A 27,789-nucleotide genomic window follows, 5' to 3' on the forward strand; every position below is an offset into this window, starting at 1 on the left:
GGTCAACTCTCACATCAGCGGAGGGAAGGGCTGCGCGAGTGACGTCGTTCACCCACTGCGGAAGAAGGAAGGAAGGGGAATTCCTGAGCTCACAACAAACTGAAACAGGCTTGTTTGTTTCTCCAAAAGGCTAGCACACAGACACACACAGAGGAATGTCTCTGTGACATGATGAGTGAAATGCCCGCCGGAGAGAACCCACATTTCGTTCACTTGGACCGCAGTTCGTGACACTTCGCCGTGGGTTCTCAAAATCAGCTTATAGAGTGCTAACTTGCTAGCTGAGCGGCTAGGTGACGTTAGCTGGCTAGGTAGCTAAGCTAACTAAAGTGGATTGTGGTTGTGGGGGACTGACTGCTACTCAACCAGGTCGTTTGAAAGAAGCGGAAAGGGTAAGGGGCTGTTTGTACATAGTCTAATTGCCTAGTTGTTTTTTGTTGACAGATTATTTATTTATATATATTTTTTTTACGTCGTTCTGATTAACGTTAACAGTTCCAGCGATGTCAGATTTGATTTTGACAGCTGCTGACATTACATCAGCTGTCCTACAATCAGGATCAGCGGACGTTTAAAAAAAAAAAAAAGATGTGGGAACACGGTTTGTGCCGTGTTGTGGAGACTGAGAACAGGCCTTTGTGTGAAGAAGACTGTTCCAGTGCTGAGCCTCATGGTATCTGGAGTGGATGACGTCATGTTTTTTTCCTTCCACTGATAAGCAGCTCCTTTGGATTCATGCTGTTGTGTCAGCAGACAGTTCTGAGGAGTCCAGTAGCTTAACTTAAAGATGGCATGCATTGTCTATCTAAACTGAAAGTGAAAGTAACATTGATTGGTGGGCCTATACATGGACTGTAGTAATAACACTCATGTCAGAGACTTAAGCCTCGATCAGAGTCTGCGGTGAAGTGCTATCCACCGCAAATTTTAATTGGAAAGCTTTCCACCTCAAGTCAGAAAATAAGTGAAGGCCATCATAGTCAGTCACGGTGAAGTCCTATTCACCATGACTGACTGGTCCAGGTCGACCAATCAGTGAACGGGGTGAAGAGCCTATCTGTCTGAAAGTAAAAACAGAGAGATGTGTCGGGACTCGTGGTGGAAAGCTCTTCACCGCGAGGAATGACGTAACGTAGTTTCATGACCCAAAAAGACGCCACCGCGGAGCCGACTCTGATCGAGGCTTAAGCCTCTATCAGAGTCCAAGGTAAAGAGCTATGCACTGCAAATTTCAGGTGTAAAGCTATCCACCTAAAGTGAGAAAACAAGTGGAGGCCATCATAGTCAGTCACGGTGAATCCTATAACTGACTGACTGGTCTAGATCGACCAATCAGTGAACGGGGTGATGGGCCGATCTGTCTGATAGTAAAAACAGAGAGATGTGTCGGGGTTCGCGGTGGATAGCTCTTTACCACGAGTAATGACGTAATGTTGTAGTTTTATGACTTAAAAAGACTACACCGCGGTGGATAGCTTATCACCGCGGTGCCTACTATGATAGGGGCTTAATAATGGTGATGTGTGTGTGTGTGTGTGTGTATGCGTGTTATAGGGATGGTGCAGCCCCAACCAGATGGCCCATGGGACATGGCTGGAGAGGAGGGTGGAGGGGCCCTTAGGGTACCACCAGAGCTGGCTGCCAATGAAGTGGTGACCAGATTACTGGACGATAACCAGCAACTTAGAGGTAAGTAACGCACATTCACGTTGGGTCAAAAGTGGCAATTAATTTGAATTATTTGTGTGTAAATGCACTTTGTTAACTCTAAAATGATCTCTTTCCCATCTACCTATCTCATCACTTTCCCCTCGCCTCCCTCCTGCGCCACCCCAGAGGCTCTGCGTCGCAGCAACCTTGCACTGCGTCAGCGCTGTGAAGAGATGGAGGGATGGCAGCGCAGGATAAGAGAAGAGAGGGAGTTTCTCAGCTGTCGCTTCCAGGATGCCAGGGCACTGGTGGAGAGGCTTTCCCTGGAGAACCACTCCCTCCAGGGGCTGGTGAATGGGCCCAGCTCCTCTTCGAGCCACAGCTCCAGCCAGACTGAAGAGCAACACGGGCGCCTGGCAAGGAACGGCCCTGTCGAACCACCACAGGTTACACTGTCCCCATATCAGTTCACTATCAATCATGACCACTTTTCTTCTCATCTTTCTGTCTTTCTTCCTTCACCTGTTACACATATGATATGGATTGGATTTAACTTAGTTTTGTCTTTGTTATTCTTTCTTGCAGACTCTAGATCAGCGGGAGAGGAAGCGAGTGGAGGAGATGGATCAACACACACAGACCATGCCACCACGAAGCCTGGTAAGACAAGTGTCCTGTCCATCTTTTAAGATCGTGGATCATGTCTCACTCACGCAGTACTTTGTGTTTGTTTGTATTTCATAATTCAGTGATTAGTTTATTTGGGTGTTATGTAACTGGCATGTTTGTGTGTCTAGGGTGATGCGAGCATGCATAGCTCCATGAATAGTCCCCTCCCCACTCCCCCCACCTCACTCACAGAGGCCTGGGGAGAGGGGAGGGACAGGGAAACCAGCCAGGTGAGGCCTCCTCCTCAATACCAATTAACACCAATCACCATCCTACCTCTTAATAGTCAGAGCCTTGACCCCTGATGATTCTTCCTGAGCCGCGTCTCAAGTCCTTAAATCAATCCTATTTCCTATTTCCTTGCTTGTATGTTAGTCCCTCCCATTGAGGAAATAGAGAAGAGGAGACGTCCCATTGGCCATTTCTGATGACAACATCACAGGTGATAGGCCAACTCCCAGTGGGTAGGACTATCATACAAGGAAATAGGAAACAAGTGAAGGAAATAGGAAATATTTAAGGACTTGAGACGCGACTCGGTATTTCCTGGTCCATACAGCCTACCTGTTCATTTCACTTGAGGGCCCAGCTTTCACTTTTCATTACCTTGGTTTGTATCCTCACTGCCCTCTCTAATATACTACTGGCACCCTCTTCACTGTTCTTTGGTGTTTGTCCTCCAGGTCAGGGAATGTCAATAAAAGATCACCAGCACTCACTCGAGTCCTTATTAGGTTATTTTGTTGTTTGGCACAGACGTTTTGGCTGGAGCCTTTGTCAGTGTAATGATTACACTGAGAGTTCCCTTTGAAGTTACAGGGGGAGTCCATCCCTTCGTGGCAACACTTCTGGCTCAAGTTTAAAAAAAATGTTTTGAAAGCCTGAATCTCTGTTTTCAACCACCATTATCTGCAGTAGGTTTTGAAAGGTTGAAAGTTGAACTCTGAATTTATTCTCATGCTAAAGCGGTTCATTAATTACCTTTTTACAATGATACCATGATACAATGATGACGTTTTACAGATTCAATGTCATGGCTGCCTCAGCGCATCCAATATTTATTTTATGCTCCCCTTCCCCAAAGCCCACTGAAGGAGCAAACGAATTCCTGCAGCTGCTGAAGAGCCACAAAGAAAAGATGGAAGAGGGCATGAGGGACATGAGGAGGAAGAATGAGGAACTGGAGAAAGAAAGGGAGGAAGGAGAGCGAGACAAAGAGTTACTGCGTCGTAGCATTGACCAGCTCAGAGCCAAACTGGTCCAGGCACAGGTAGCCCTTCATTCTAAACATGTCCATAAATGGTAAATGGTGCATGTGGCCATCATACTTGTATCACTCTTTCTATCCACCCTGCAGTGTTCAAAGAACTACCTGTAGTTGTCTAGTAAGGGAGTGTGAGCTTGTAGATTTGGTATTTTAAAAATTATTCAGATTTGATTTTGTGTTAAGTGTAGATCCCAACTGATGCTAACCCTGATTTTGGAGAGTCCTATTAGCACCCTGATAACCGATGTTTTGACCAATATTTCCCCCCTTTTTTTCCTTCTTCAAATTAACACATTTGCAAAACGTAAATATTAACCACTTTCAATCAAACTAATTATACTTCTAAAATCTAAAAACCGGGACACATCAGCTGCATACTGTAACTGATGTAATCAAAAAGTCAAATAATGGCTGCTATATCGGCTAAACTGATATATCGCTCTGGCTCTAGTTAAGGAATTATAACATTATTTTAAAACTGTAAGACCAGCTGAAAGTCTGTAATCATAGTTTATTTTATATAAATCTGTTTTTTTAGGCATGCAGTGTTACAGAAGAGGCAGTTCAACATCGTTCAGAGGCGCAGCACTCTTCCGACAGGTATGACACGATTTACTCCCAAATGCTGAATGCTGCCAACTGTTTGTGTCATGCTAACTGCACTAATCTGCTTTCTTTTCTTTCACTACTTCAGCGGCCACGGCAAACAGTACTGCTTTTTAAATCTCAATTATGTGGATATCTACAGACTTTTGCCTCTCTGTCAACTAAGTACAACAGCATGCTTTTTTCTTATTTGTTTGTGTTTCTTTTCACGTAGTAAATCTTGAGATGTTTCTCCCCTTCTGTCTTCCTCTTTCCTCCTCCCAGCTCTAACCTGGCTAAACTCACAGAACAGCTCCAGGCCACGCAGGGCAGGTGAGCCCGTGGCTCTCTGTTGCTGCCTGTCTCTTATCTCACTGTCTTAAGTGTCTGCCTGCTTTCACTCTAGTGCCATTTTGTGCTTCCTGCTCTGTTGCATTCTGGCTGTGTCTAATTTTACACTTTTCTTTTAAAATGTCTGTTTTGTGTTTGTTAAAAGCTTTGCCGGGCCCCAGGGTGTCAGACTATAATATTCAGTGAGGATTTACTCTCCATTGGTGAAACACCTAGAGCACGGACCAATTTTTATGGGTCAGGACTCGTAAGGAGTAAAAATCGAGATTTATTTTCCTACAAAAGATTTAATATATATCGTATTATTTGGGTCACAGGCTAAAAAGTTTGGGAACCACTGACCTAAAGTATGTGCAACATAATTTTTCCCTGCTGCAAACTGCCAGCGATGGGTCTGGGATTGTGTTTTTTTCGTTCAGCTTTTCGGTGGCTGTAATTCACCATGAAATGTGTACACGTATGCGTCTCCATTATCCTACAGTGATATTGCATATTTCACTGGGAAAGTTCATTCTAATCAAGTAGTCTAACTGGACGAAAAGTTGCCATGCTTTTATAACTGACAAAACAGAGACATGTTCATTTGGACCAATTTAGTGCTGTCTTCACAGAGTGATGTCAGTGTAATATTTAATTAGTTCCCCCCTACTGCTCTGTTGCCTCCATAAATCCTTATGAATTAACTATTATGTTTTGGTATTTATTTTGAAGCCATCCACTCACCTGGAATTAGCCAATTTGAGTGCATTCGATTTTGTGTCAATATACAGTATGTCCTAATTTAGTTATCGCACCCAGACCTACTAAAGTCCTTAAATTCCACTCTGACCGTGCAGGATATCATCCACAATTGCTCCAACACAGTATCCAATACATGCATCTTAAATGACGATACATCTCCAGGGTCCGGCTGAAAGCTTGCCTAATGTGACTAGTTTCCACCCTGTGCATGGTTTGACATTATGTTAACCAGTTATGCTTTGCTTGTGTAGAATATGATGTTGAATTAATTGATAAACGTTCACTGATGATTATCAACGTTTTTTGCTCCAGAAGTCTACAGTTGAGGGTTATTGAAATTTGGAATACTTGGTCATCTTAACTCCAGGCCAAGCCAATCTAAACAGGGTTTCTCTGTTATGTATTTCTGTATCTCCCCACAAAAGGAGACCAATCATCATTAAACCGAAATGATGCCCGCACTGTCTGGTGCACACCACAAAACGGCACTGATGTAAAGAACTCATTGCGTCCCTGGTTTATAACGCTGCTAAACGCGCGGCAGTAGAGAACAGACACAACCCAACAATTATTTGTTCACAAAGTTCACACCTAGTAACTTAATAGTGATCAGATCTTAGTTTCATTTGTATAGTTTGAAATGCAGTTCACGTTCCTGACATATATGTGTGTGTGTGTAGGTATCGGGAGCTGGAGGAGAAGCTGGATTACCTCCAGAAGAGCTCGGCTCAGCGTAACCAAACTGAAGCTCTACTCAAACAGAAGGACAAAGACTGTGCCCAGGCATGTATATGAATTAAAGGACTTAAGTCCAGGACTTATTTCAATGTATGGTATAAAACGTTATTTTAAATTATTTGTATGATAATACGAAATAACTAGCACATCTGCAGTGGTTTGAAGCCTGTTGGCTTTCATTACGTCTATGCACCAGATTGATAGTTTTCTTCTTATGAACCAGTTCAATCGTTCATATCAACATATAAAATGTACAGAACCCAAATAAAACCCTTGACGTAAATTTCTGAGGCCGAACACAGAATACAAAAAACAATTAAATACATTTTTGTGATATTGAAGGGACTCCTCCTCCTAGTGTCGTTGCATGTGCCTGGGACCTATGGTTCCACATTTTATTGTTCCACTGGCAATCGCCTACTATAGGTCAGAGTGACTTGGTCAAAATAACCTTATCTGAAAGTTCTCAATAATACTAATAAGAAGGACGGGATATTCAGAAATAGCTAGATTATACTAATAAAAGGACAGGGTATTCAGACATGGCTAGATTATAATGTCTCCATGATTAAATTCATGGTCAATATGTCTCAGTCTAGTATAAACAGGATTTTCATGTCCCTGAAGTCATGATATGTGTATGTGTGTGAGAGCGAGGTGAAACAATTGTAAAAAGGAACTAAAGAAAATGTCATAGAAACATAAACAACTCTATAACAGATGCTCTGCCATCTTTATTGTAATTTGAACATCATTACAATTCTCTCTTTCTCCATCAGTAGAAGGACACTTCAGCTTTAAAAGCTCATTTCAGATGGACACTCAAAATATTTTAGTTTTTCCGTTTTAGTTTTTCCTCAGACCCAAAACAAATTGTTTCTGAGTTGTCCATCAGTCCCAACATTGTGAACGCGATTATCTCAGGAATACTTGGCACAAACGTCTACTTGGACTAAGGGATGTACTGATTAGAATTAAGTGGTCAAAGGTCAAGTTCACTGTCATGTCTGTAACAACCTTGTGAATGCAATATCTTAGTACCGTGAGGGAATTTCATCACATTTAGCACAAACATCCACTTGGACTGAAGGATGAACTTATTAGAAGTAAGTGCGAAGTGGTCACTGGGACCTCATAAAACAATACATTCTTTCAAAGTCTTCATTCACTACATATATGCTGTGTAGACACAGATATGAATTTCTTTTTTCCAAATAACTACAATCATCTTTTTTATAGCTGTGAAATGTGCCGCTGCTACCTACAAGCTATAAAATGTATATTTAGACTTTTTAGAATGAATGACATTCTGTCGGACAGGATATCAGTTCCTAATAGGCAACACAGAGGCAATTTGAATCACCTTTTGAATCTCCTTTCGAAAACATCCATGGCATGAAGAAACATGCAAATAGAAGGCAATCCTGGATACAGTCGAGAGGGAAGTCTTGGGTAGCTGTGTGATTTAACTCTTCACCCTTTATTTACTGCAGCTGGCCAAGGACTGTGATGCTCTGAAAGCCCAAGCAACATCTTTATTGGGAGAGCTTAAAGAGAGACAGAGTTGCCTGGAGAAGAGTGAGCATGAACGCAAAATAATGGAGGAAAAGTGAGTATCTCTGGAGGTCTATTGAAGTACAGCTCTCGGAATGTGCACATTAAATTTATCTTGTTAGTTTATCCGTTTGTAACGCTGAGAGAGTTCAAATGTAACCATACACTCTCAGATTTAAATAAACACTTGTTATTTGATATTGTGTAGATCTACGGGCTACGCCATTCAGCTTCATCGTGTATGAAGTGTTTTGCTGTCGGGAATACGCTCTGATAATCTGTTCCTATTTCAGAGCGCTCTGGTTTTGGCATCATAGAATGCTCTGATATCAGTTAATTAAATGAACGTTCTGAGGAGATACTCATTAACTCATTAATATTGGCACCTTAATTAATTCAATTGGTATTTGTTTTATTACATGCATGTTGAATACTGTCTAAACTCTAGAACACTCTAGCCTTTCTCCTCCATTGGTCAGATGCTCGGGATAACCCAGCTTTTTTAAGTCATAGTGGTCAGTGTGTGGGATCACAGAATTCTGAATCTTCAATGGCAACACACCGACCGCTCTTCTTTTCCTAACGACCACAGAGCACCCCAGTATTTCCAAACACACCCTATAGTATTTGCCAGTGAATATGTCACTATATGTCTATTTTATATACTGTATATATGTTGTTTTGTATGCAGGCTGTGTAGTAAGATGGAGGCCCTACAGATCGCAGAACGGGAGCTGGAACAGCAGCGGAAGCAGCATAACGTGGCTGTGGACAAACTGCTTCTGCAGACTCAGAGCTTAGAGACTGCACTCAAAACAGAACGGCATGTCGTCACAGAGGAGCGGTGAGCTCTCTGAGACACACAAACGCACTGTGTCCTATTTCACAAAACGATTAGCTCTAGTACACATATTGAAAATATCATTTGGCATCTCTATAAGCTTGTACAATTTCCAATGTGCGAACTCTGCATTGTACCTAACTGCGTACACACATACACTGTCTGATGTCACACACACACACACACACACACACACACACACACACGCACACACACACACACACACACACACACACACACACACACACACACACACACACACTCTGAGCTCCTATATACAGTACTGTATACTGCATATAACACACAACTTGTTACCTACTGCCAGATTATAGATAGATTTGTGTGTGTTCTGTAAATACATTATTTATGTATAATATTTTGCTAAGTCTTGTGCCTATTTCTTTTCTCTCTTCCATCTCTCTTCCAGGAAAAAGCTGACACAGTTGCAGCATGCATACACGTGTTTGTTTAGGGACTATGACCAAAGAATAAAGAATGAGGTAAAACAAACAATACTACTCTCATATTGCTGTATGCAGCAATATGAGACATATTTGACTCCTATAATTGTGTGTTCTGAGGGCTAGGCATAGCAAGTGCATGACCCATTAACAAATTGGCTGCCCTATTGTTTTTAGAATTACCGTAATTGCGACCGTAGTATCAAAGCGTCCGCCTCATGTCTGTCCGTCAGTTTGTGAGTCACACTAATACAGCACGTCGCTGATTGCCTCACATGGGTCTGTGCGAACACTGCTCAGTCAGCTGTCACTGCTTAACACGCTGATTCACAGAACGCACCTCTGGCAGCTGGGGCGCTCCTGTCACAGTTGGATAACTTACAGTTCAACAGACCCCTGTGTGTCTCTGTGTGCGTTGCCACTCGTCTTCTACTTTCGGGGGAATTGTTATGTATTAACACAATTTAACGGATGCATTTCAGCATGACCTGACGGCCGCTTCTAGCCCTCATGTCGTGTTACTTGTTTTCTAAAGCTACAGTCTGAACGTTTCATGTCTGTTTGTCTTACTCATCTGATTAAGATGGGTACAGTATTTGCAGTGATGTCCAAACTTAGATTAAATATGTTTATGTGTAGGGCTGCAACTATTCTATTTGTCACTTTTTCAATTAATTGAAAATCAAGATCACATGCATTGTTTTATAATTGACTAATTCGATTTTTCTGATTAGCCACTTATCCCTAGTTTATACTTTGTTCCACAACGGTGTCATCCAAAAATAGCTGCTGTTCTGCTACAGTATATTTACAAAATGTTAAAAGAGAAAAGGTGATTATTTCCCCCCAAAATCGAGTTTGGTTAACTGTTCCACGCCTATTTGTGTGTGATTCAGGGGGGAGACCTGTGCAGCAGACTAGAGGAGGCAGAGAGAGCGCTGGCTCTAAAACAGGATCTGATTGATAAACTGAAGGAGAAGGTGGAGCAGCAGAGCGGCTCCCTCGAGACCGTTCCTGTACTCACTGCACAGGTACACAGCTACACACACACATTACTGTATTCACTGCACAGGTACACAACTACACACACACACACATTACTGTACTCACTGCACAGGTACACAGCTACACGCACACACATAACTGTACTCACTGCACAGGTACACAGCTACACGCACACACAATACTGTACTCACTGCACAGGTACACAACTACACACACACACACATTACTGTACTCACTGCACAGGTACACAACTACACGCACACACATTACTGTACTCACTGCACAGGTACACAACTACACACACACACATTACTGTACTCGCTGCACAGGTACACAGCTACACGCACACACATTACTGTACTCACTGCACAGGTACACAACTACACACACACACACACACATTACTGTACTCACTGCACAGGTACACAACTACACGCACACACATTACTGTACTCACTGCCTTCGGCTCGTGGCACAACCCTGAAACAGTGGTAAATCAGCCAACAACCCACTCCCTCTCATGGTAAATGGCTTACTTAACATGTTGATGTCCTCACAAGTATAGTTATACAGTGTGTGTGTGTGTGTGTGTGTGTGTGTGTGTGTGTGTATGTACTCAGGCTGAGATCTACAAGGCAGATTTCTTAGCGGAGCGCGAAGCAAGGGAGAAGCTTCACCAGAAGAAGGAGGAGCTGCAGGATCAGCTGAACCAGGCCCTGGCTGAGATTGATAGGCTCAAACAAGAAGGAACGTCTCGGTAAGTGCCGCCTAGATGTATCATTCACACTAAAGATAATTGAACTCAGCTTATGATTTTAAGCTTAGAAGGATGCACATGTGTACATGTGTCAGTCAGTGTGTTAATAGGACTACTTTGCTGATTGTAAAACTCAGAATCGGTTTACTTGTCATGTGGAATATTACATAGCATGTGAAATCTTTTTCACAGGGTGCCTGTTGGCTCAGCCAATTAGTGCACTTGACCGTATGCGCTTTACAGTCACGAGAACCTGAATTAGAATTCGTCATGTCTCCCCTAATTTCCTGTCTCTGCAGTCTCCTATCTAAATAAAGTGTAAGACAGATAGATACCTTTTATTTATCCCGCTGGGGGAAATTCAATCGCCTAGAAGCGGCACAGCAGTTAAAGGTTACAAAGTTGCAGGTAAAGAGTATGGAGAAGAAGTACTGTTGTCGGTCACGGACACATTTTGATGGGTCACGACTAAAGTACCTTTGTTAAAAGGGTGCACATCACTACATTTAACAGATGAAACAAACCCCTTTCACTCATGTACATACTTAAGCCTGATTATACTTCATTACTTGCCGGTGTGTGTTCTGAAAATTGTCAGTCGGCTATTTTTGGCATTCATCACTGTTGTAAAATGCAATATAAATCAGGCTTTAAATGGAACATCAATGTCTGCCAACATTGATGTTTCCTCCATTAAGTTGATGAAATGTGTGTGTGTGTGTGTGTGTGTGTGTGTGTGTGTGTGTGTGTGTGTGTGTGTGTGTGTGTGTGTGTGTGTGTGTGTGTGTGTGTGTGTGTGTGTGTGTGTGTGTGTGTTAGTGCGCGTATGGAGGAGATGCAGCAGAGACACATGGAGGACTTCAGAGGCGGTGCACGGCCACCCCACATTGCTCCTCCACAAGGTACAACGCTAAACCCAAATGCACACAAATTTGTATATATATATATAAATGTATTTTTATGCAAACAGAAAACAACTGGCACAGAACCCTTCATTCACTGTATACAAATGGAAATTGATGGCTTTTTAACTGCATTTCATGTTTATTGGACATTTAATATTTGACTGTTTCCCAAGATTAGGGGTAAATAATCAGTTGACATAAAATGTATAAAAAAAAAGGTTTAATCAAATCTGTTTAGTGATGTAACATGCCATCTTTTCTAATATGTGCTACTTACAACTTCACCAAAAGGTAAATGCTTGTCTGTTCCATTATTATATGTGATTCAGATTACTTGTGATCAGTAAACATCTTATGTTTAATTTAATGTATGGTCTAAATTAATTAATAATTAATAGTGGGTATGTTTGATTTAGGTGTGACAGTTGGCAAGCATTGACAGTATAATTACTTTTGCCAGTGCTTACTCTTCAGTTACAACTAACATACTGAAGAGTATCAAACAGGCTTATTATAATTTACTTAGCTGCAGCCGTCATTACCCTGCTATTACACACAACTATGAAATGGGTCCATCGATTACAAAAAAATAATCATTCAATGATTATTCTTTACCGTTGGTTTACTGTAAGAACATCAGAAAAGGACAGTTTTATGTGTTAATCACATCTCTCTGTATTTCTCTGTCTCTCCCCACATTACCTTTAACCTGTGTGTTCCCTGGAGCAGCGTTCAACACGGCGCCCCCTCCCTCATCGTTTCGCAGTCAGCCGGGTCTTCCCCAAGGCGGGGCTGGGGCTGAGGAGCTACCCGACTATCGCTGTCCCAAGTGCCAATACCAGGCTCCAGATATGGACACACTTCAGATACATGTCATGGACTGCATAAAGTAGCACTCAAGCATGGTGCAGCCCATGTTCACACACACACACACACACACACACACACACACACACACACACACACACACACACACACACACATACATACACACACACACACACACACACACACACACACACACACACACGCGGATAAATACACGTTCATTGTCCAATGTGTGACCTCAAAGCTCATGGCACAAACAGACGTTATTTCTTCCTTACAGAACAACTCACAAAAGGATGGAATCGATACAAATGGTAATCAGATGGAAAACAGAGGCGACAACACGCAAAATAAAGTCAATCAATCAGTCAATCCATATGACAATGTTATGTTATCATAGAACTGCTCCGTACAGTATATTCTTCACCCACGTTTTTTTTTCCATGTGTCAACTTTCCATTTTGGTCTGTATCCTTCCTATCATCGCTCCTCTCCTCCTATATTGCCTTCCCCACACCATCACCATCCTTTTGCCCACATTTATTTGTTTCCATGTCCCGCCCTGTCCTGAGATGGCAGACTATAGGCTGCCAGTGTGAATGTGTCTTCACTATTGGTGTATATACATTAGTCAACCACTTGCCTGAGACTGAGCACCTTTACTTGGCTCTCTCCTCTCCAGTTATGTAGTGGCAGTTTATATGGGGGGGGGGTATATATACTGGAGAGTAGATGGGTATACTGTGACCCCACTGTTCATAGTATATGACAATATTGAGCTTAAGTTGATTACATGATTATTTTTGAGTCCATTCAGAGGTGCACTATTGCCTGCAACAGGGTTCGGGACTGATAAATGCTAAAGAAAATGTGAATGATCTTAGAAGGCTTCATAAAAAAAGGATATGGAACAAATACTGCTGGTTGTAATCATTGCCATTTACATTACCTCAGTATCGTGTGTGTTATTTTGATGGCCTTTAGAGATGGGTATACTCTATATAAGTAGAGAAAAAAGTAGGAGTTATGTGTTCTGTGCCTGTGTACACCCTGGCAACACCACTGCTTTAATCCCCGAAAGACCTTTTCCCCACACAAACCCATATTCTGTCTATCTTTAACCTTGGCACCTGTTTTTCAGAATGTTTAATAATAGCACATTGAGTTTACATCTGTGTGTGTGAATATTGTCTGTAATTATAGATTCTTTCGTGCAGAGCATATTGTTTAAAATTGTTGTATTATTCGAGATTTATTAAATATAAATATGAAGCCGATAGATGGTGCAATGTTGTGCTTTAATGTCTGTCTGTTTAATGACACGGATCTAGGCGCTAGGGGGCATTAACGCTACACCAATGACCAGTAGTCTGCTATCACAGGGAAGAGACCATTCTCGACGACGTAGGGGAGCGTGTAGGCATAGTTCCCCCCATTACTTAACGTAATGCCTCGTCGTACCATCAAAATGTAATCAACATAAAATGCAGCGAGGAAAATGTGTGACACGTTTGCAAGTAAACTGTACTTGTGCTGATTAATGGGATGATCGTGACAACAGTAGACCACTCCACCTGCCCGCTTTGGGACAGACATGTCAGATGATGGCGTCGCTCACCACAAATAGCAAATCTACAAGCTCACAACGCTTGAGTAATTCCAATTTCCAATACTTGTACTTCTGCTCCACTATATCTCGGATCCAAATATTTTACTTGTAGTACTCCACTAGCTTGTAGATCTGCTATTTTCAAAATATTTGCATACGTTTGAAAACTTGAAATGGGACATTCTGCACGAGCACTTTTGGTTCTTTAAGTAGGCTACATTTATTACTTTTGTATTTTTACTCAAGTACATTTTGAATTCCGGACTTCTACTTGTGTAACAGTATTTCTAAATTGCAGCATTGATACTTTTACTCGAGTAAAACTTTTGAGTACTTATCCCACCACTGTACAAGCTCACAACGCGTCGCACCAGCCACGCAATGTGAGCTTGTAGATCTGCTTTGTGTGGTGCGCGGCAACGTCGCACGACGAATGCCATAACCCAGGGCTTGTACAAGTGGTCAGTGTGTCTTCCTGCCAGCATTGTGAGTGCAGCGCGTCAAGCCAAACTGCCACTCCATTCATCTGGCTGAGGCTCCGCTAGCCTTTTCATCTCGCATCCTCCTGCTCATCCCGACCGGCGCTGTCCATTCATTCAGGGAGCTCTTTCTTTAACGGGCAATGTCGGGCGCAACGCCCCCAACCCCACCAGCCGAGGCTGTTCCCCTGCCTCCGGTATACAAGCCGTTCAAGCCGGAGGACCACGGCCTGGAGCGCGGATTCCGACTCACGGGCTTCTCCGATCTGAAAGGATGAGGCTGCAAGGTCCCCCAGGAGGCTCTGCTCAAACTCCTGGAGGGACTGGAGCCCGACCGCTCCTCCGCCGGCGAGGATGGAGGGAAGGCCGGAGACCAAGCCTCAGAGCTCGGCCAAGTTCAGCTGCCCGCCGGTGGTGGTCCTCGGCTAGGTAAAGGGAGAATAGTATTGAACAAGCCGCATGCTGCTGTCAGATGAAAGGCTATCCTGAGATTAGCATCGCTAGCTTTGAAACATATGTCATGTTTTCATGAGACTGCCTGCCCGTGTTAGCCAGCTGCTGTAGCAACACATGCTATCCCTTGCTCTCCTTACATCAGTGGTTCTCAAACTTTCACATTTCAAGGTCTCCCCCTAACTTTGACTGTGTAAAAATGGAACCAAATTTGGTTCCATTTGTACTCTTTCAGAGTTAAAGAGTTGTATGGGTCCTTTTAGAGGAAAGGAACCCCTCTGTCCCTGGAATCCACTTTGATAACCACTGCCTAACATCATAGGAGCTGGAGCAGCATGAATGATGAAGGTTTACATCATGTGGTCACTAAGTTGTTCCCAGACAGTTGTTGTGTGAATGAATACAAATCTCAAAAGACATTGTTAAGTTTACTCTCGTTTGTTTACAGCTGTTCAATACAGCAAGTTTTCATCATGTGAGCTATAAAACCTGTGAAGTTAATGAGTAACAAGCCTGCTGAAGTGTCAAAAGTCATGGGTACGGATGACTAAGCAGGATCTCTGTCTTTGATCATTTTGCCAAATAATTTGTACTGTAAAATCTCCTTTGGCTCTACTTTCCCAACCATAGCAACCATACAACGTGACCGTGGCACCCTATTAATCCCCTTTTCATATGGTGAAATTTATAGAAAAGATCATACAATATAATTTCTGTTTTTATTCATCATCTTTGCATTTATTGTTTTGGTGCAATGCAGGCAGTTGAATTGTGGAAAGTAGGCCAATATTATTAACATAGTTAATGAACAAAGGGTTGGTGTATATAAGGTATGGAGTATGGACCGATCATTGTCAAACTCTAAATGTTTTGTAAACTTGTAAATGTTGTCATCAGGTATAGGGATGGACTCCTGTGTGATACCCCTAAGGCATGGTGGGCTCTCACTGGTCCAAACTACAGACTTCTTCTACCCTCTAGTGGAAGATCCCTACATGATGGTGAGTATTACTGGGGTTTAGGCCTACTCACATACCATGTTTTAGATGTCTCATTAAACTGAGAGACATCGAGAATCTCCAAAATATCAAACAATTTAATGCATGTGTTTGTTTCATTGTAATATACAGTATTATGATCTGGGTTTTAAGTGGGCTAATGTTAAAGATAGGCGGAGTCAGTATGTTTGTTTCATTTCCGTATTGTTTCTCAATGGGTTGTTGTGCAAAGTTTCACCTCATTTGTCCTGAGTGGTCATTATCACAAGGCAATAAAATCCAGGAAGCTAAGCCACCAATCTGTCTTGTGAAATAACTGAACCATGATTCTCGATGTCCACACATGTTTACACAATGAAACGATTTATATTTTATTTTGACATAACTTTCTCTATAAGCTTTTATAAATGTGTAACTACTGCAATACTCCTCTACCAGGAGGAGATGGCTGCTATTTCAGATCTGGCATCTGGATTTTTCTGATTAAATACATTCTTATCAAGACAGAAGACTAATACTGTAACTGATTTTATTTTTGGATTAGTTCAATTGAGCAAAGACAAATGTAGCAACCTGTCTTAGAATGGCTAATTTTTCCTACCTGCTAAATGATGCACAGTAAATACTGGATCCTGGAAAAATGGACCCATAAGGGTTGAATATGTACCTAATGGTCCCATAATTGTCCAGTGTAAAAACGGACCCAACGGAGCATGTTGTAGAAGTTGTAACCAGTACATTTACTAGCCATTCAATACAACTTCAACAACTTTGCTGAGCGCAGGGTGGAAAAGATGCTAATTGCTGCACCTGTCCAATCATTTGCTTGATTTTCAAATGTACAAAAGCAGCTTAAAAGGCACATTAATCAAGCAGTTAACAGGATGTGTCTTAACTTGTATCTGTACACAAGGAAGCAATTAAAATGTGGATTCACACATTAATTTCCCTTTCTCCCCTTCCCCCTCCTGGTTGTTTCCTTTCTTTTCTCTATTTTGTACCTCTGTCTTTTTCTTTCAGGGTAGGATTGCGTGTGCGAACGTCCTCAGTGATCTCTACGCCATGGGCATCACAGATTGTGACAACATGCTGATGCTGCTCAGTGTCAGTCAGAAGATGAATGAAAAGGTAGATTTTTGAAATAGAATTCATTGTTTGAATTGTTTTCACATTAAACATCGTTAAACTCCACTCAGTCTGCAGCAGCTGTGTGAGTGTGTTATTTCTTTAACCAACACACAGACGTAAAGGGTGTTCAATAGTGTTGATTTATGAAAAAATAATAAAAAAAATCGAGTTAACCGGACAGTTTGCATGAGAGTGACCACAGATATAAAAAGCTAGATAACTCATCCGCTGCTGTAGTTCATTTGTGCGACTGGTAAAACGGGACTGGCGAAAGTGCGGAACTGTGATAGATAGTTAGATACCATTTTTCTTTTTTTAACAGTCGCCCAGAAGCAGCACAGCAGTATAAGGATATTTACAAAGTTACAGAGAAGTATGAAAAGAATGAAAAAGAACAGTACAGTAAAGAGCAAGGTACATCAAAGAAAGGGAATGTATATATGTGGAACTGTGGAAGGCACGTTGCCGCCTACTAGCATCCCATTCTGTGACGCACAAGGAAGTGTCCTTAAGAAATTCCGGAAGCTTGCCAGTCCTCTTTTACCAACTCCCCAGAGCCGGAGGAGGCATGAGAGTGAGAATGTGAATGTTGCTAGTGGTTGACCAAATACAGTATGTTTTATTCAGTACCAGGGCATAGATTAAGTCCATATACATCCCAACGCTTGAACTAATTATGCAAATAGAGGTGGACTTTCCGCAATTAGTTAATTCATAGATTTAAATTTTTCACAATTAGTAACATCTAGCATTCATATTTTAATTCCTTTGTTGGTATCAATCACCTTGTTTTAACCCATTTCTTCTGCATGTGTGAACCAGGAGCGCGAGCATGTCATGCCGTTGATAATGCGAGGGTTCCGTGATGCAGCGGAGGAGGGTGGAACTTCAGTGACTGGCGGCCAGACAGTGGTCAATCCATGGATCATTGTTGGAGGCGTGGCCTCAGTTGTCTGCCAGCCCAACGAGTTCATTATGTGAGTTTAGACAGTTGTGTGTACTGTAGGACACAGTGTTTATTTTGTCGACTAAGACAAGATTTTGATATTTTGTCGATAAGACTAGACTAAAGATGGATAGATAGATAGATAGATAGACACCTTTATTATCCCACAGGGGAAATTCAGTTGCCCAGAGGCAGCACAGCAGTTAAGGTTATAAGTTACAGAGAAGAAAGAAAAAGAGTACTGTAGTGTACAGTCCAAAGAGCAAGCACAAAAAAAGATGAATAAAACATAAAGTGTCGAAAGCTATTGCAAAAAAAAGAAAAGAAAAAAAAAGAAGAAGAATATACATAAAGTGACCACGAAACGCTCATAAGTGACACCTCACACACCCAAAAAAGCTATACTCAAAGCATAACTTAACAAACAGTGTCACACACCCAAAAACGCTATACTCAAAGCATAACTTAACAAACAGTTTCAAACAAAAAAAACGTGCACATAACAGTCACTGCTAGTCAATGCAGTCATGCAACACAAGTATCACACCGCCATATCAACACCGCAATAGTACACAGTACAACCAACACAACCCAATAGTGCAGGGCCAGAAACAATCTTTTAAGACTAATATGTGTGTTATTCAAAAGACTAAGACTAATGGCTGTAAAGATTAACACTGGTATGTAACTGTGCAATGAAGTCAAATACATATTTTATCTTTACATTTGAGAATGGCAATCGTCTATTCTTTTCAAATCTTGTTGATTTAGCACAGAGAGTAGCAGACAGTGTCAGATGTGATTGATACAGTTTCTATATCATATATAAGACAATAACTTTTTCAGAGTTATGTGGTTATATTTAGACTAAAAGACTAAAATATTTTTATATTTAGTCAACTAAGACTAGACTAGACTAAAACAATTTCAGAAGACTAAGACAGGACTAAGACTAAATGGTGTTATTCAAAAGACTAAGACTAAATCTAAATTTGCTGAAAAAAAATGAACACTGGTAGGACAGGACAAATCTTTCATTCCATCTTTGAATAATCTTTTTAAATAGAAAAGTAAAGAAGAATTTAGTTTTATGGGTATATAACTATATTCCCATTTCTTGCATTTGATGACAGTGTGCAGGTTTATTTTCTTTCATTGCGCTTGGACCTCTTCTGGTCTGTGCAAAAGACGTATTTTTTATTAATTATAACGTTGACTAAAAGCACAAAGACACTTTGGTAGAGATTTGGGGTTGTGTCGTTACTGGAGATGTTGCGATACCATCTTTTCCTTCCTGATTCTGATACCCACAACTTGTGTATCAGCTGATACAGAGTTACGATCCGATACCAATGCTTAATTAAAATAATCTTGGCATAAATAACACATTTATTAATAACTGTTGAAGTTAAACTTGCAGCCACAATAATAATGTAAATGGTACTGTAAAGAGTATAAAACGGTAAAACACAGTTTCCAAGGAAGCTCCTATAAAATGTGTCTTGTGTGTTTGTAGGCCAAACGGAGCAGTACCAGGTGATGTCTTGGTTCTGACCAAACCTCTGGGGACACAGGTGGCTGTCAATGCTCACCAGTGGCTGGACCAGGTCAGTCAATAATTACGCTTTGCTCACACAAACATCTCAACTAGATTGACATTTTATTGTTACACTAAAGATTGTGCCCTCTGCTCCTCACAAACTATAACCTTTCTTTGTGTCTCTCTTAAACTGTATTTTCTTACGCCTTCATTGCAGCCGGAAAGGTGGAACAAGATAAAGCTGGTAGTCTCCAAGGAAGACGTTAAAGAAGCGTACCAGGAGGCCATGTTCTCCATGGCAACACTAAATCGCACAGGTAAATCATGGATGAAAAGTGTATGAAGACAGTTGTGTCTTATTCCACTACCCAGAGATGAGAATAATTTGAAAATGCTGAGATTCCCAGTCATAGATTTTGGTGCAAAGATTTTTATTATCTTGAAGCTCTTCCTCATTCAAATATTTTGGTAGCAGCTCCTGAAACTGCAATATTACCTGCTTGATCAACTTGATTAAAAATGGTTTACGCATGATGTTATAGATGATACAATTTAGCTATACGGTTGAAAGATTGTTTAGTTTGTATTGTAGGTGGGTTTTGGTGGGCTTCAGTTCAGGGTAAGGATCTGGGAGGGCGGGTTAGCCAATGAGCTTGTAGAAATCAGTTACCAGTAACGGTTCAGGTGCCACAACCCAAAAAGTTTCTAATGCATTTTTGTGTTGGCAGCGGCGGGCCTTATGCACCGATTCCAGGCCCATGCGGCAACAGATGTGACAGGCTTCGGGTTGTTAGGCCATGCCAACAACTTGGCAGCGCAGCAGCAGAATGAGGTGGCCTTTGTTATCCACAACCTACCCGTCATCGCCAAGATGGCTGCTATCAGCAAAGCCTGCGGAAACCTGTTCAACCTGGTTCAGGGGACATCGGCAGAGACATCTGGTATGAACACATAGACAATAAATTGGTGGACTAGTGTGTTTTCTTTCCTTACACCAAGGGTCTTCAACAAGGGGTCCAGGACGCCTCGCAACGCCTCGCGCTGCGAGGCGTTGTGAGCTTGTAGATCTGCTATTTTAGGCAAAGAGGTTTGGTGTAGAGGGGAAAAAGAGCATGCCAAGTACAAGTAAAAGGTCAAGTTTATTAGGTAATGACAGCTCAGGTGGTTAAATATCTGAAAACACAAATTGACATGAATTGTGAATTGTGCCTTGCTTTTTTCTTTTTTTTACTGTACACTACAGTACTCCTTTTCTCTCTCTTTTTCTCTCTCTCTCTCTTTTTCTCTCTCTCTCTCTTTTTCTCTCTCTCTCTGTCTGTTGTGAGGGTCCCTGCTTCATCTCTCTCTCTCAACTAAGGGGTCCTTGGCCTGAAAACGTTGAAGACCCCTGCCTTACACCCTCAAACCAAATTGACTTATTGAACGATAAATCTGTTTTCAGGGTGTTGGTGTGTTGATCTCCTCTTGTTTCTTCCTACAGGTGGTCTTTTGGTGTGTCTTCCCAGAGAGCAGGCAGCCAAGTTTTGTTCTGAGATGAAAAGCCAGGGCTCGGGGTTCGGAAGTCAGGGCTCAGTGTGCGGAGCATGGATCATCGGGATCGTAGAGAAAGGCGACCGCCGTGCTCGCATCATAGACAAGCCCCGCGTCATCGAGGTCCCTCCCCGAGGAAGCCAAGCAGCCGGTCAGGACAACACCTCCACCACTAGCCCCGCCGCCCCCGCCCCCAGCCTGTCATAGAGACTACCCACCCCTCTTAACACACTGGTGTGTGCGTTTGTGTGCGTATGTGTGCGCACGTTCAAATTGTGCGTGCATGTCGCTCTTTCTGTCCATCTCACCCCAAGGGTTGAGATTGAATAGACCAAAACCACAATGATCTTCTTCTGGTGGTAGGGGCATAGACCCATCTACATGCTCCTCCATCTTTGGTTTGGTGTACAAGAACCAGACCCAGATCGGTGCCCACGTCTCATTGTTTTCTGTGACTAAAATGGAAGAATCTCAACTGTTCTCACAGTTGTACTGTTTTTAATCTCTACCCTCAACACACAGACAACTTCCATTGTTCTCTCACACTAGTGCAGTGCCCATTTGCTGGGCTCGCTCTATGGTAGCGTTCTCGGATTGACTTCGCACTTGGCACTGCACTCCATTGGGTCCTCAGCAGTACACCTGCCAAATACATACAGTACCGTGATTCCTTGACTTTATAGATATATAAATAATGTATTCCCATTCGCAAAGAAGAAACATCCCTAAAGGTACTTGACCAAATTCAGTGAAAGGAAAATGTGGGCCTGTACACAGTAAAATCTAATTGAATTAATGATGTGAGGATTTTACTCTGTAAGAATGTTTGTCATTGTGTTATAGGGGGTTATGGCTGTGGGGGTGATAAGGGACATTTTTTAAGAGGTTGATGATATTGTGATGTTGGTGAATGTATTTGTTGGAGACCTGGTTCCACCCAATGGCCTCAGAGGAAGAGTTGAGCAGCTTTCTCTAGGACAACAGGTGGCGCCAAAACGCTGTCTCTTTCAGCTCTCTGGCTGTCCAGGACCAAGTCCCGTCCCTCACCTGTGTATGATGCTTTGCCTTTTAAACCCCAGCCAATGGGGGTAGGTGGAGTGGATGTTTGCATTAAGATGTGGTGTTCGGCCTTGTGTGCTGACAGTCAGAAGCTGTATGTGTTGTAGATTCATGCTTTTGCAATCGAATAAATCCTTCATCAACTGTCTGTCTGTCTGTCTGTCTCCCTGCTGTTTATTTTAGAGGATGGGAAGAGATCATTGGGTTACTCAAGTACAGGTTTGTCAGCTCCTATGGCAATGCTTACCAAAATTCATGTGTTACTAATCGATTAGCCTCGGAAACCCAGACTTTTGATTAATACAGTATACTTGCATTTTTATGGCTTTACACAGTCAATGAGAGGGACGTCTTGGGCATGATGTAATATACACCACTATGAATCACATGCAGGTCTTGCTCAGACTGTAAAATATAGGTCTTGCTCTAATGGTCTGCCCTGAATGCAATAATAGTATGAAGTTTAAGTGTTTATACTCTTTCTGGCCAGTAGATGGCTCCAAACATTGATCCAGATTCATTCATCAGTTATAGAAGAAGAATTGCGGAAGTGTGCGGTGGCTAAATGTAAATAGGTCCGTGAACTGAGCAAATATAGAACTTCCGGTGTCAGAGCTACCAAATATAAGACTTCCGGTTTGAAGCATTCGCCTTCAAAATAAAATGCTCGTAATTAATTCCATTGAAAAACGTTGAATTTGCAAATGATATGCTCATTAAAAATATAAATTAGGCATTTGAACAAAGCCATATAACAAAAAATATGTTTATGTGTAAAAAAAAAGTTTTAATAACAAAAAATATATCTAAATAGATAAATGCTGTTCACTGGAGTGCATAGCCTTTACAAATTGGACACTGGAGAGCAGACGGCTTGCTGCGTCGGCACTTTGAACACACGCACGCGTTCGGGGAGACCTCCTCTACCACACCACACTCTCCGCTAAGCAGGAGAGGTGTAAAATAAAAATTTGATGGCTTTCCAGTGCAGCCACCCGCTTAAAAAAGTGACATTTTCAGACATTTTCAAACTCTAGTTGGCGCTGGAGAGCAGACGGCTCGCTGCGTCGGCACTTTGAAGACACGCACGCGTTCGGGGAGACCTCCTCTACCACACCACACTCTCCGCTAAGCGGGAGAGGTGTAAAATAAAAATTTGATGGCCTTCCAGTGTGGCTAGACATAGAAAAAGTACAATTTTCAGACATTTTCAAACTCTAGTTGGCGCTGGAGAGCAGACGGCTCGCTGCGTCGGCACTTTGAACACACGCACGCGTTCATGGAGACCTCCTCTACCACACCACACTCTCCGCTAAGCAGGAGAGGTGTAAAATAAAAATTTGATGGCTTTCCAGTGCAGCCACCCGCTCAAAAAAGTGTAATTTTCAGACATTTTCAAACTCTAGTTTGCGCTGGAGAGCAGACGGCTCGCTGCGTCGGCACTTTGAACACACGCACGCGTTCGGGGAGACCTCCTCTACCACACCACACTCTCCGCTAAGCGGGAGAGGTGTAAAATAAAAATGTGATGGCCTTCCAGTGTGGCTAGACATAGAAAAAGTAAAATTTTCAGACATTTTCAAACTCTAGTTGGCGCTGGAGAGCAGACGGCTCGCTGCGTCGGCACTTTGAACACACGCACGCGTTCGGGGAGACCTCCTCTACCACACCACACTCTCCGCTAAGCGGGAGAGGTGTAAAATTAAAATTTGATGGCTTTCCAGTGCAGCCACCCGCTCAAAAAAGTGTAATTTTCAGACATTTTCCAACTCTAGTTGGCGCTGGAGAGCAGACGGCTCGCTGCGTCGGCACTTTGAACACACGCACGCGTTCGGGGAGACCTCCTCTACCACACCACACTCTCCGCTAAGCGGGAGAGGTGTAAAATAAAAATGTGATGGCCTTCCAGTGTGGCTAGACATAGAAAAAGTACAATTTTCAGACATTTTCAAACTCTAGTTGGCGCTGGAGAGCAGACGGCTCGCTGCGTCGGCACTTTGAACACACGCACGCGTTTGGGGAGACCTCCTCTACCACACCACACTCTCCGCTAAGCGGGAGAGGTGTAAAATAAAAATTTGATGGCCTTCCAGTGTGGCTAGACCACTTTAATAACTACCGGTAGTAACTGTGGATCTTCCATCATGGGAGAGTATTCGAAGATGAGTATGCCCCACACAGAAAGAAAAATAAGAAAGATGTCACATATAGTATACCATATTCAGGGTTTATAGGCCTATATGTGTATATAAGTAGTACAGTATATGCAACCTAATAAAGCCCTTATATATTGGCATATATGCCAATATATGCCAACTAGATTTTGCTTCTATCCCCAACCAGAAAATTAATGTAGAAATAATACAATAAACCTCCTATATCCACATACAGTTTAATACATTTTCATTATGCACATGTGAGCTTGTAGATCTTCTATTTTCAAAAAATATTTATTTATCCACAAGTTTCCCCGGGGGTTTACTGGAGACTATCAGGACCAAACTTCCGGGTTTAACAGCAGACATACAAGCTCATGTCGCGTCGCAGATGCAACCCGTTGTGAGCTTGTAAATCGGCGGCGGAACCTCGATGCAGACGTTTGCGCAATGCACTATGGGGCGTTGGAAACTCGTGGATACATTTGAAAACTTGAAATGGGACATTCTGCACAATGAGTAATTTTACTTTTGATTCTACAGTAGTAGTAAAATGTCTGAAAATGTCACTTTTTTGAGCGGGTGGCTGCACTGGAAAGCCATCAAATTTGTATTTTACACCTCTCCCGCTTAGCGGAGAGTGTGGTGTGGTAGAGGAGGTCTCCCCGAACGCGTGTGTGTGTTCAAAGTGCCGACGCAGCGAGCCGTCTGCTCTTCAGCGCCAACTAGAGTTTGAAAATGTCTGGAAATGTCACTTTTTTGAGCGGGTGGCTGCACTGGAAAGCCATCAAATTTTTATTTTACACCTCTCCCGCTTAGCGGAGAGTGTGGTGTGGTAGAGGAGGTCTCCCCGAACGCATACGTGTGTTCAAAGTGCCGACGCAGCGAGCCGTCTGCTCTCCAGCGCCAACTAGAGTTTGAAAATGTCTGAAAATTGTACTTTTTCTATGTCTAGCCACACTGGAAGGCCATCAAATTTTTATTTTACACCTCTCCCGCTTAGCGGAGAGTGTGGTGTGGTAGAGGAGGTCTCCCCGAACGCATACGTGTGTTCAAAGTGCCGACGCAGCGAGCCGTCTGCTCTCCAGCGCCAACTACAGTTTGAAAATGTCTGAAAATTGTACTTTTTCTATGTCTAGCCACACTGGAAGGCCATCAAATTTTTATTTTACACCTCTCCCGCTTAGCGGAGAGTGTGGTGTGGTAGAGGAGGTCTCCCCGAACGCGTGCGTGTGTTCAAAGTGCCGACGCAGCGAGCCGTCTGCTCTCCAGCGCCAACTAGAGTTGGAAAATGTCTGAAAATGTCACATTTTTGAGCGGGTGGCTGCACTGGAAAGCCATCAAATTTTTATTTTACACCTCTCCCGCTTAGCGGAGAGTGTGGTGTGGTAGAGGAGGTCTCCCCGAACACGTACGTGTGTTCAAAGTGCCGACGCAGCGAGCCGTCTGCTCTACAGCGCCAACTAGAGTTGGAAAATGTCTGAAAATGTCACATTTTTGAGCGGGTGGCTGCACTGGAAAGCCATCAAATTTTTATTTTACACCTCTCCCGCTTAGCGGAGAGTTTGGTGTGGTAGAGGAGGTCTCCCCGAACACGTACGTGTGTTCAAAGTGCCGACGCAGCGAGCCGTCTGCTCTACAGCGCCAACTAGAGTTGGAAAATGTCTGAAAATTTCACATTTTTGAGCGGGTGGCTGCACTGGAAAGCCATCAAATTTTTATTTTACACCTCTCCCGCTTAGCGGAGAGTGTGGTGTGGTAGAGGAGGTCTCCCCGAACGCGTGCGTGTGTTCAAAGTGCCGACGCAGCGAGCCGTCTACTGTCCAGTGTCCAATTTGTAAAGGCTATGCACTTCAGTGAGCGGCATTTATCTATTAGATGTAAAAAAAAAAAATGTCATTAAAACTTTATTTTTACACAGAATCATTATTTTCGTTGTACAGCTATAATTAAATGGTTAATCTATATTTTTAATGTGTATATCATATACAAATTATTCGTTTTTCAATTACGTTAGGGGTACTCTTATTCTGAAGAGATCGCCACCGGAAGTCTTATATTTGCTGACACTAAATTTGTTCACGGAACATAGCCAATGTAAATGGTAAACAAACGAATCATCCTCAAAATGCCTTAAATAGAATCTTCCCAGTGGATTTAACGGTAAAATATATATATTAATATATATTTACTTTCACAATATTGCATTGTTATCTTGACCTGCTGCCAGGCTGCCACATACTGTCTTAAGGAGGAGTGAAAGTTTCATATTTTAGCCCTGAAACATGAGAACATGAAACATGACTGTTTCAGGGCTACCTCTAATTATTTGTTGGTTTATCTTCTAAAAGAAACATTTGTAAACATATGTCTCCCCTTTTGTCATGTATCAGTCAAATTATGATAATCATGAATGTTGTGTTGTGTTCATACCAGTAAGGCAATATAGTATAGTAAAGTTGTACCAAATGACTATAGTAATCATTCTGGAGTTATATTCACACTGAGGATTTTGCTGTGTATTCATATCATAAATTGTAGTTACAAAATATTTGTAATTGTACGTGTGTGTGTATCTGTCTGTGTGTCAGAGCACTAAAGCCAACATGCCTTACCTGGGAAGTGAGGAGACGGTCAAGGATCTTAAGAGAGCCCTGTCCAACCCTAATGTCCAGTCTGACCCTCTGCGATACAGGAACACCATCCTCAAGGTCATTAGGTAGGCTGAAGGTTGGCCAGGGTTTACTGTATATTTAAATACTGGAGACAGATGGATGTTTTCTTTCACTCTGAAGCTTGGCACTCATCAGTTCGGCCTGGCTAAGACAAGTTTGTAGCAATGCCGATTCACTGTTCAAAATGCTTGTCAGTCCGTGTCAATCCCCAAATCCTGAACAAAAATTGTATGCAGGATGTATGGACACATACTGTAGGTCAGGGTTACCCAATTAGTTTTCCCCAAGGGCCGAATTATGTCTAGGGTACCAAGCGAGGGCCACAACATTGCAGGGGACGACAGCGGCGTTCCTGCTACTCCAGCGACAGTTCAGATATCGTCGTTGTTGGATGAAAATATTGTATGTCCAAAACCGTTCTTTTTGAATTTATATATTTTTAAATTATTTAAACTAGTGAAAACAGCCGATCTACAAGCACACAACGTTGTGTGCTTGTAGATCTGCTGTTTTCACTACTTTTGTGCGACGGCCTTGTATGATTTGCGAAAGAACGTACAAATTTGGAGATACGAGATTTCCAGCCGAAAACGACGATATACTAGTGTTGTTGCTGCTCTTATACCACCATTATTACTTGGGTTGGTTTGGGCCAGACAGTAGCCCCCCGCGGGCCGCCTATTGGGGAACCCTGCTGTAGATATAGACAGTATCATGTTATTTACGGTATTTATTCCTCCCCCCCCCTCTCTCTCTTTCTCTCTCCCTCTCCCACTCAGGGTGATGTCCCAGGGCTTGGACGTTTCGGGTCTGTTCAGTGAGATGGTGAAGGCATGTGCAACAGTAGACGTGGTCCAGAAGAAA

General features: G+C 42.4%; 2 protein-coding genes across 3 annotated transcripts; both read left to right on the forward strand.

Moving 5' to 3' along the window:
• The first annotated feature begins 63 nt into the window (after positions 1–63).
• Positions 64–13,629, forward strand: ikbkg (inhibitor of nuclear factor kappa B kinase regulatory subunit gamma). Of its 2 annotated transcripts, XM_080733325.1 has the most exons (15): positions 64–392; positions 1,555–1,689; positions 1,837–2,096; positions 2,236–2,310; positions 2,448–2,549; positions 3,404–3,589; positions 4,125–4,186; positions 5,944–6,046; positions 7,495–7,610; positions 8,247–8,399; positions 8,824–8,896; positions 9,754–9,888; positions 10,483–10,619; positions 11,439–11,521; positions 12,254–13,629. In XM_080733325.1, exons 2-15 carry the CDS (start codon positions 1,557–1,559, stop codon positions 12,415–12,417), a joined length of 1,782 nt encoding a protein of 593 aa, XP_080589451.1. In that variant the 5' UTR covers positions 64–392; positions 1,555–1,556; the 3' UTR covers positions 12,418–13,629. The 2 variants fall into 2 exon arrangements, with proteins under 2 accessions (XP_080589451.1, XP_080589452.1); XM_080733326.1 differs by lacking the exon at positions 2,448–2,549.
• A 786-nt stretch (positions 13,630–14,415) lies between these two features.
• Positions 14,416–22,242, forward strand: sephs3 (selenophosphate synthetase 3). Its single transcript, XM_080733557.1, has 8 exons — positions 14,416–14,869; positions 15,791–15,894; positions 16,912–17,019; positions 17,842–17,996; positions 19,482–19,572; positions 19,723–19,822; positions 20,234–20,446; positions 20,986–22,242. The coding sequence occupies exons 1-8, from the start codon at positions 14,584–14,586 to the stop codon at positions 21,240–21,242; spliced, it is 1,314 nt and encodes a 437-aa protein (XP_080589683.1). The 5' UTR covers positions 14,416–14,583; the 3' UTR covers positions 21,243–22,242.
• The last annotated feature ends 5,547 nt before the right edge of the window (positions 22,243–27,789 follow it).

The sequence above is a fragment of the Nannobrachium achirus genome (genome assembly GCF_963921795.1).
Source record: "Nannobrachium achirus genome assembly, chromosome: 9".
Lineage (NCBI taxonomy): Eukaryota > Metazoa > Chordata > Actinopteri > Myctophiformes > Myctophidae > Nannobrachium > Nannobrachium achirus.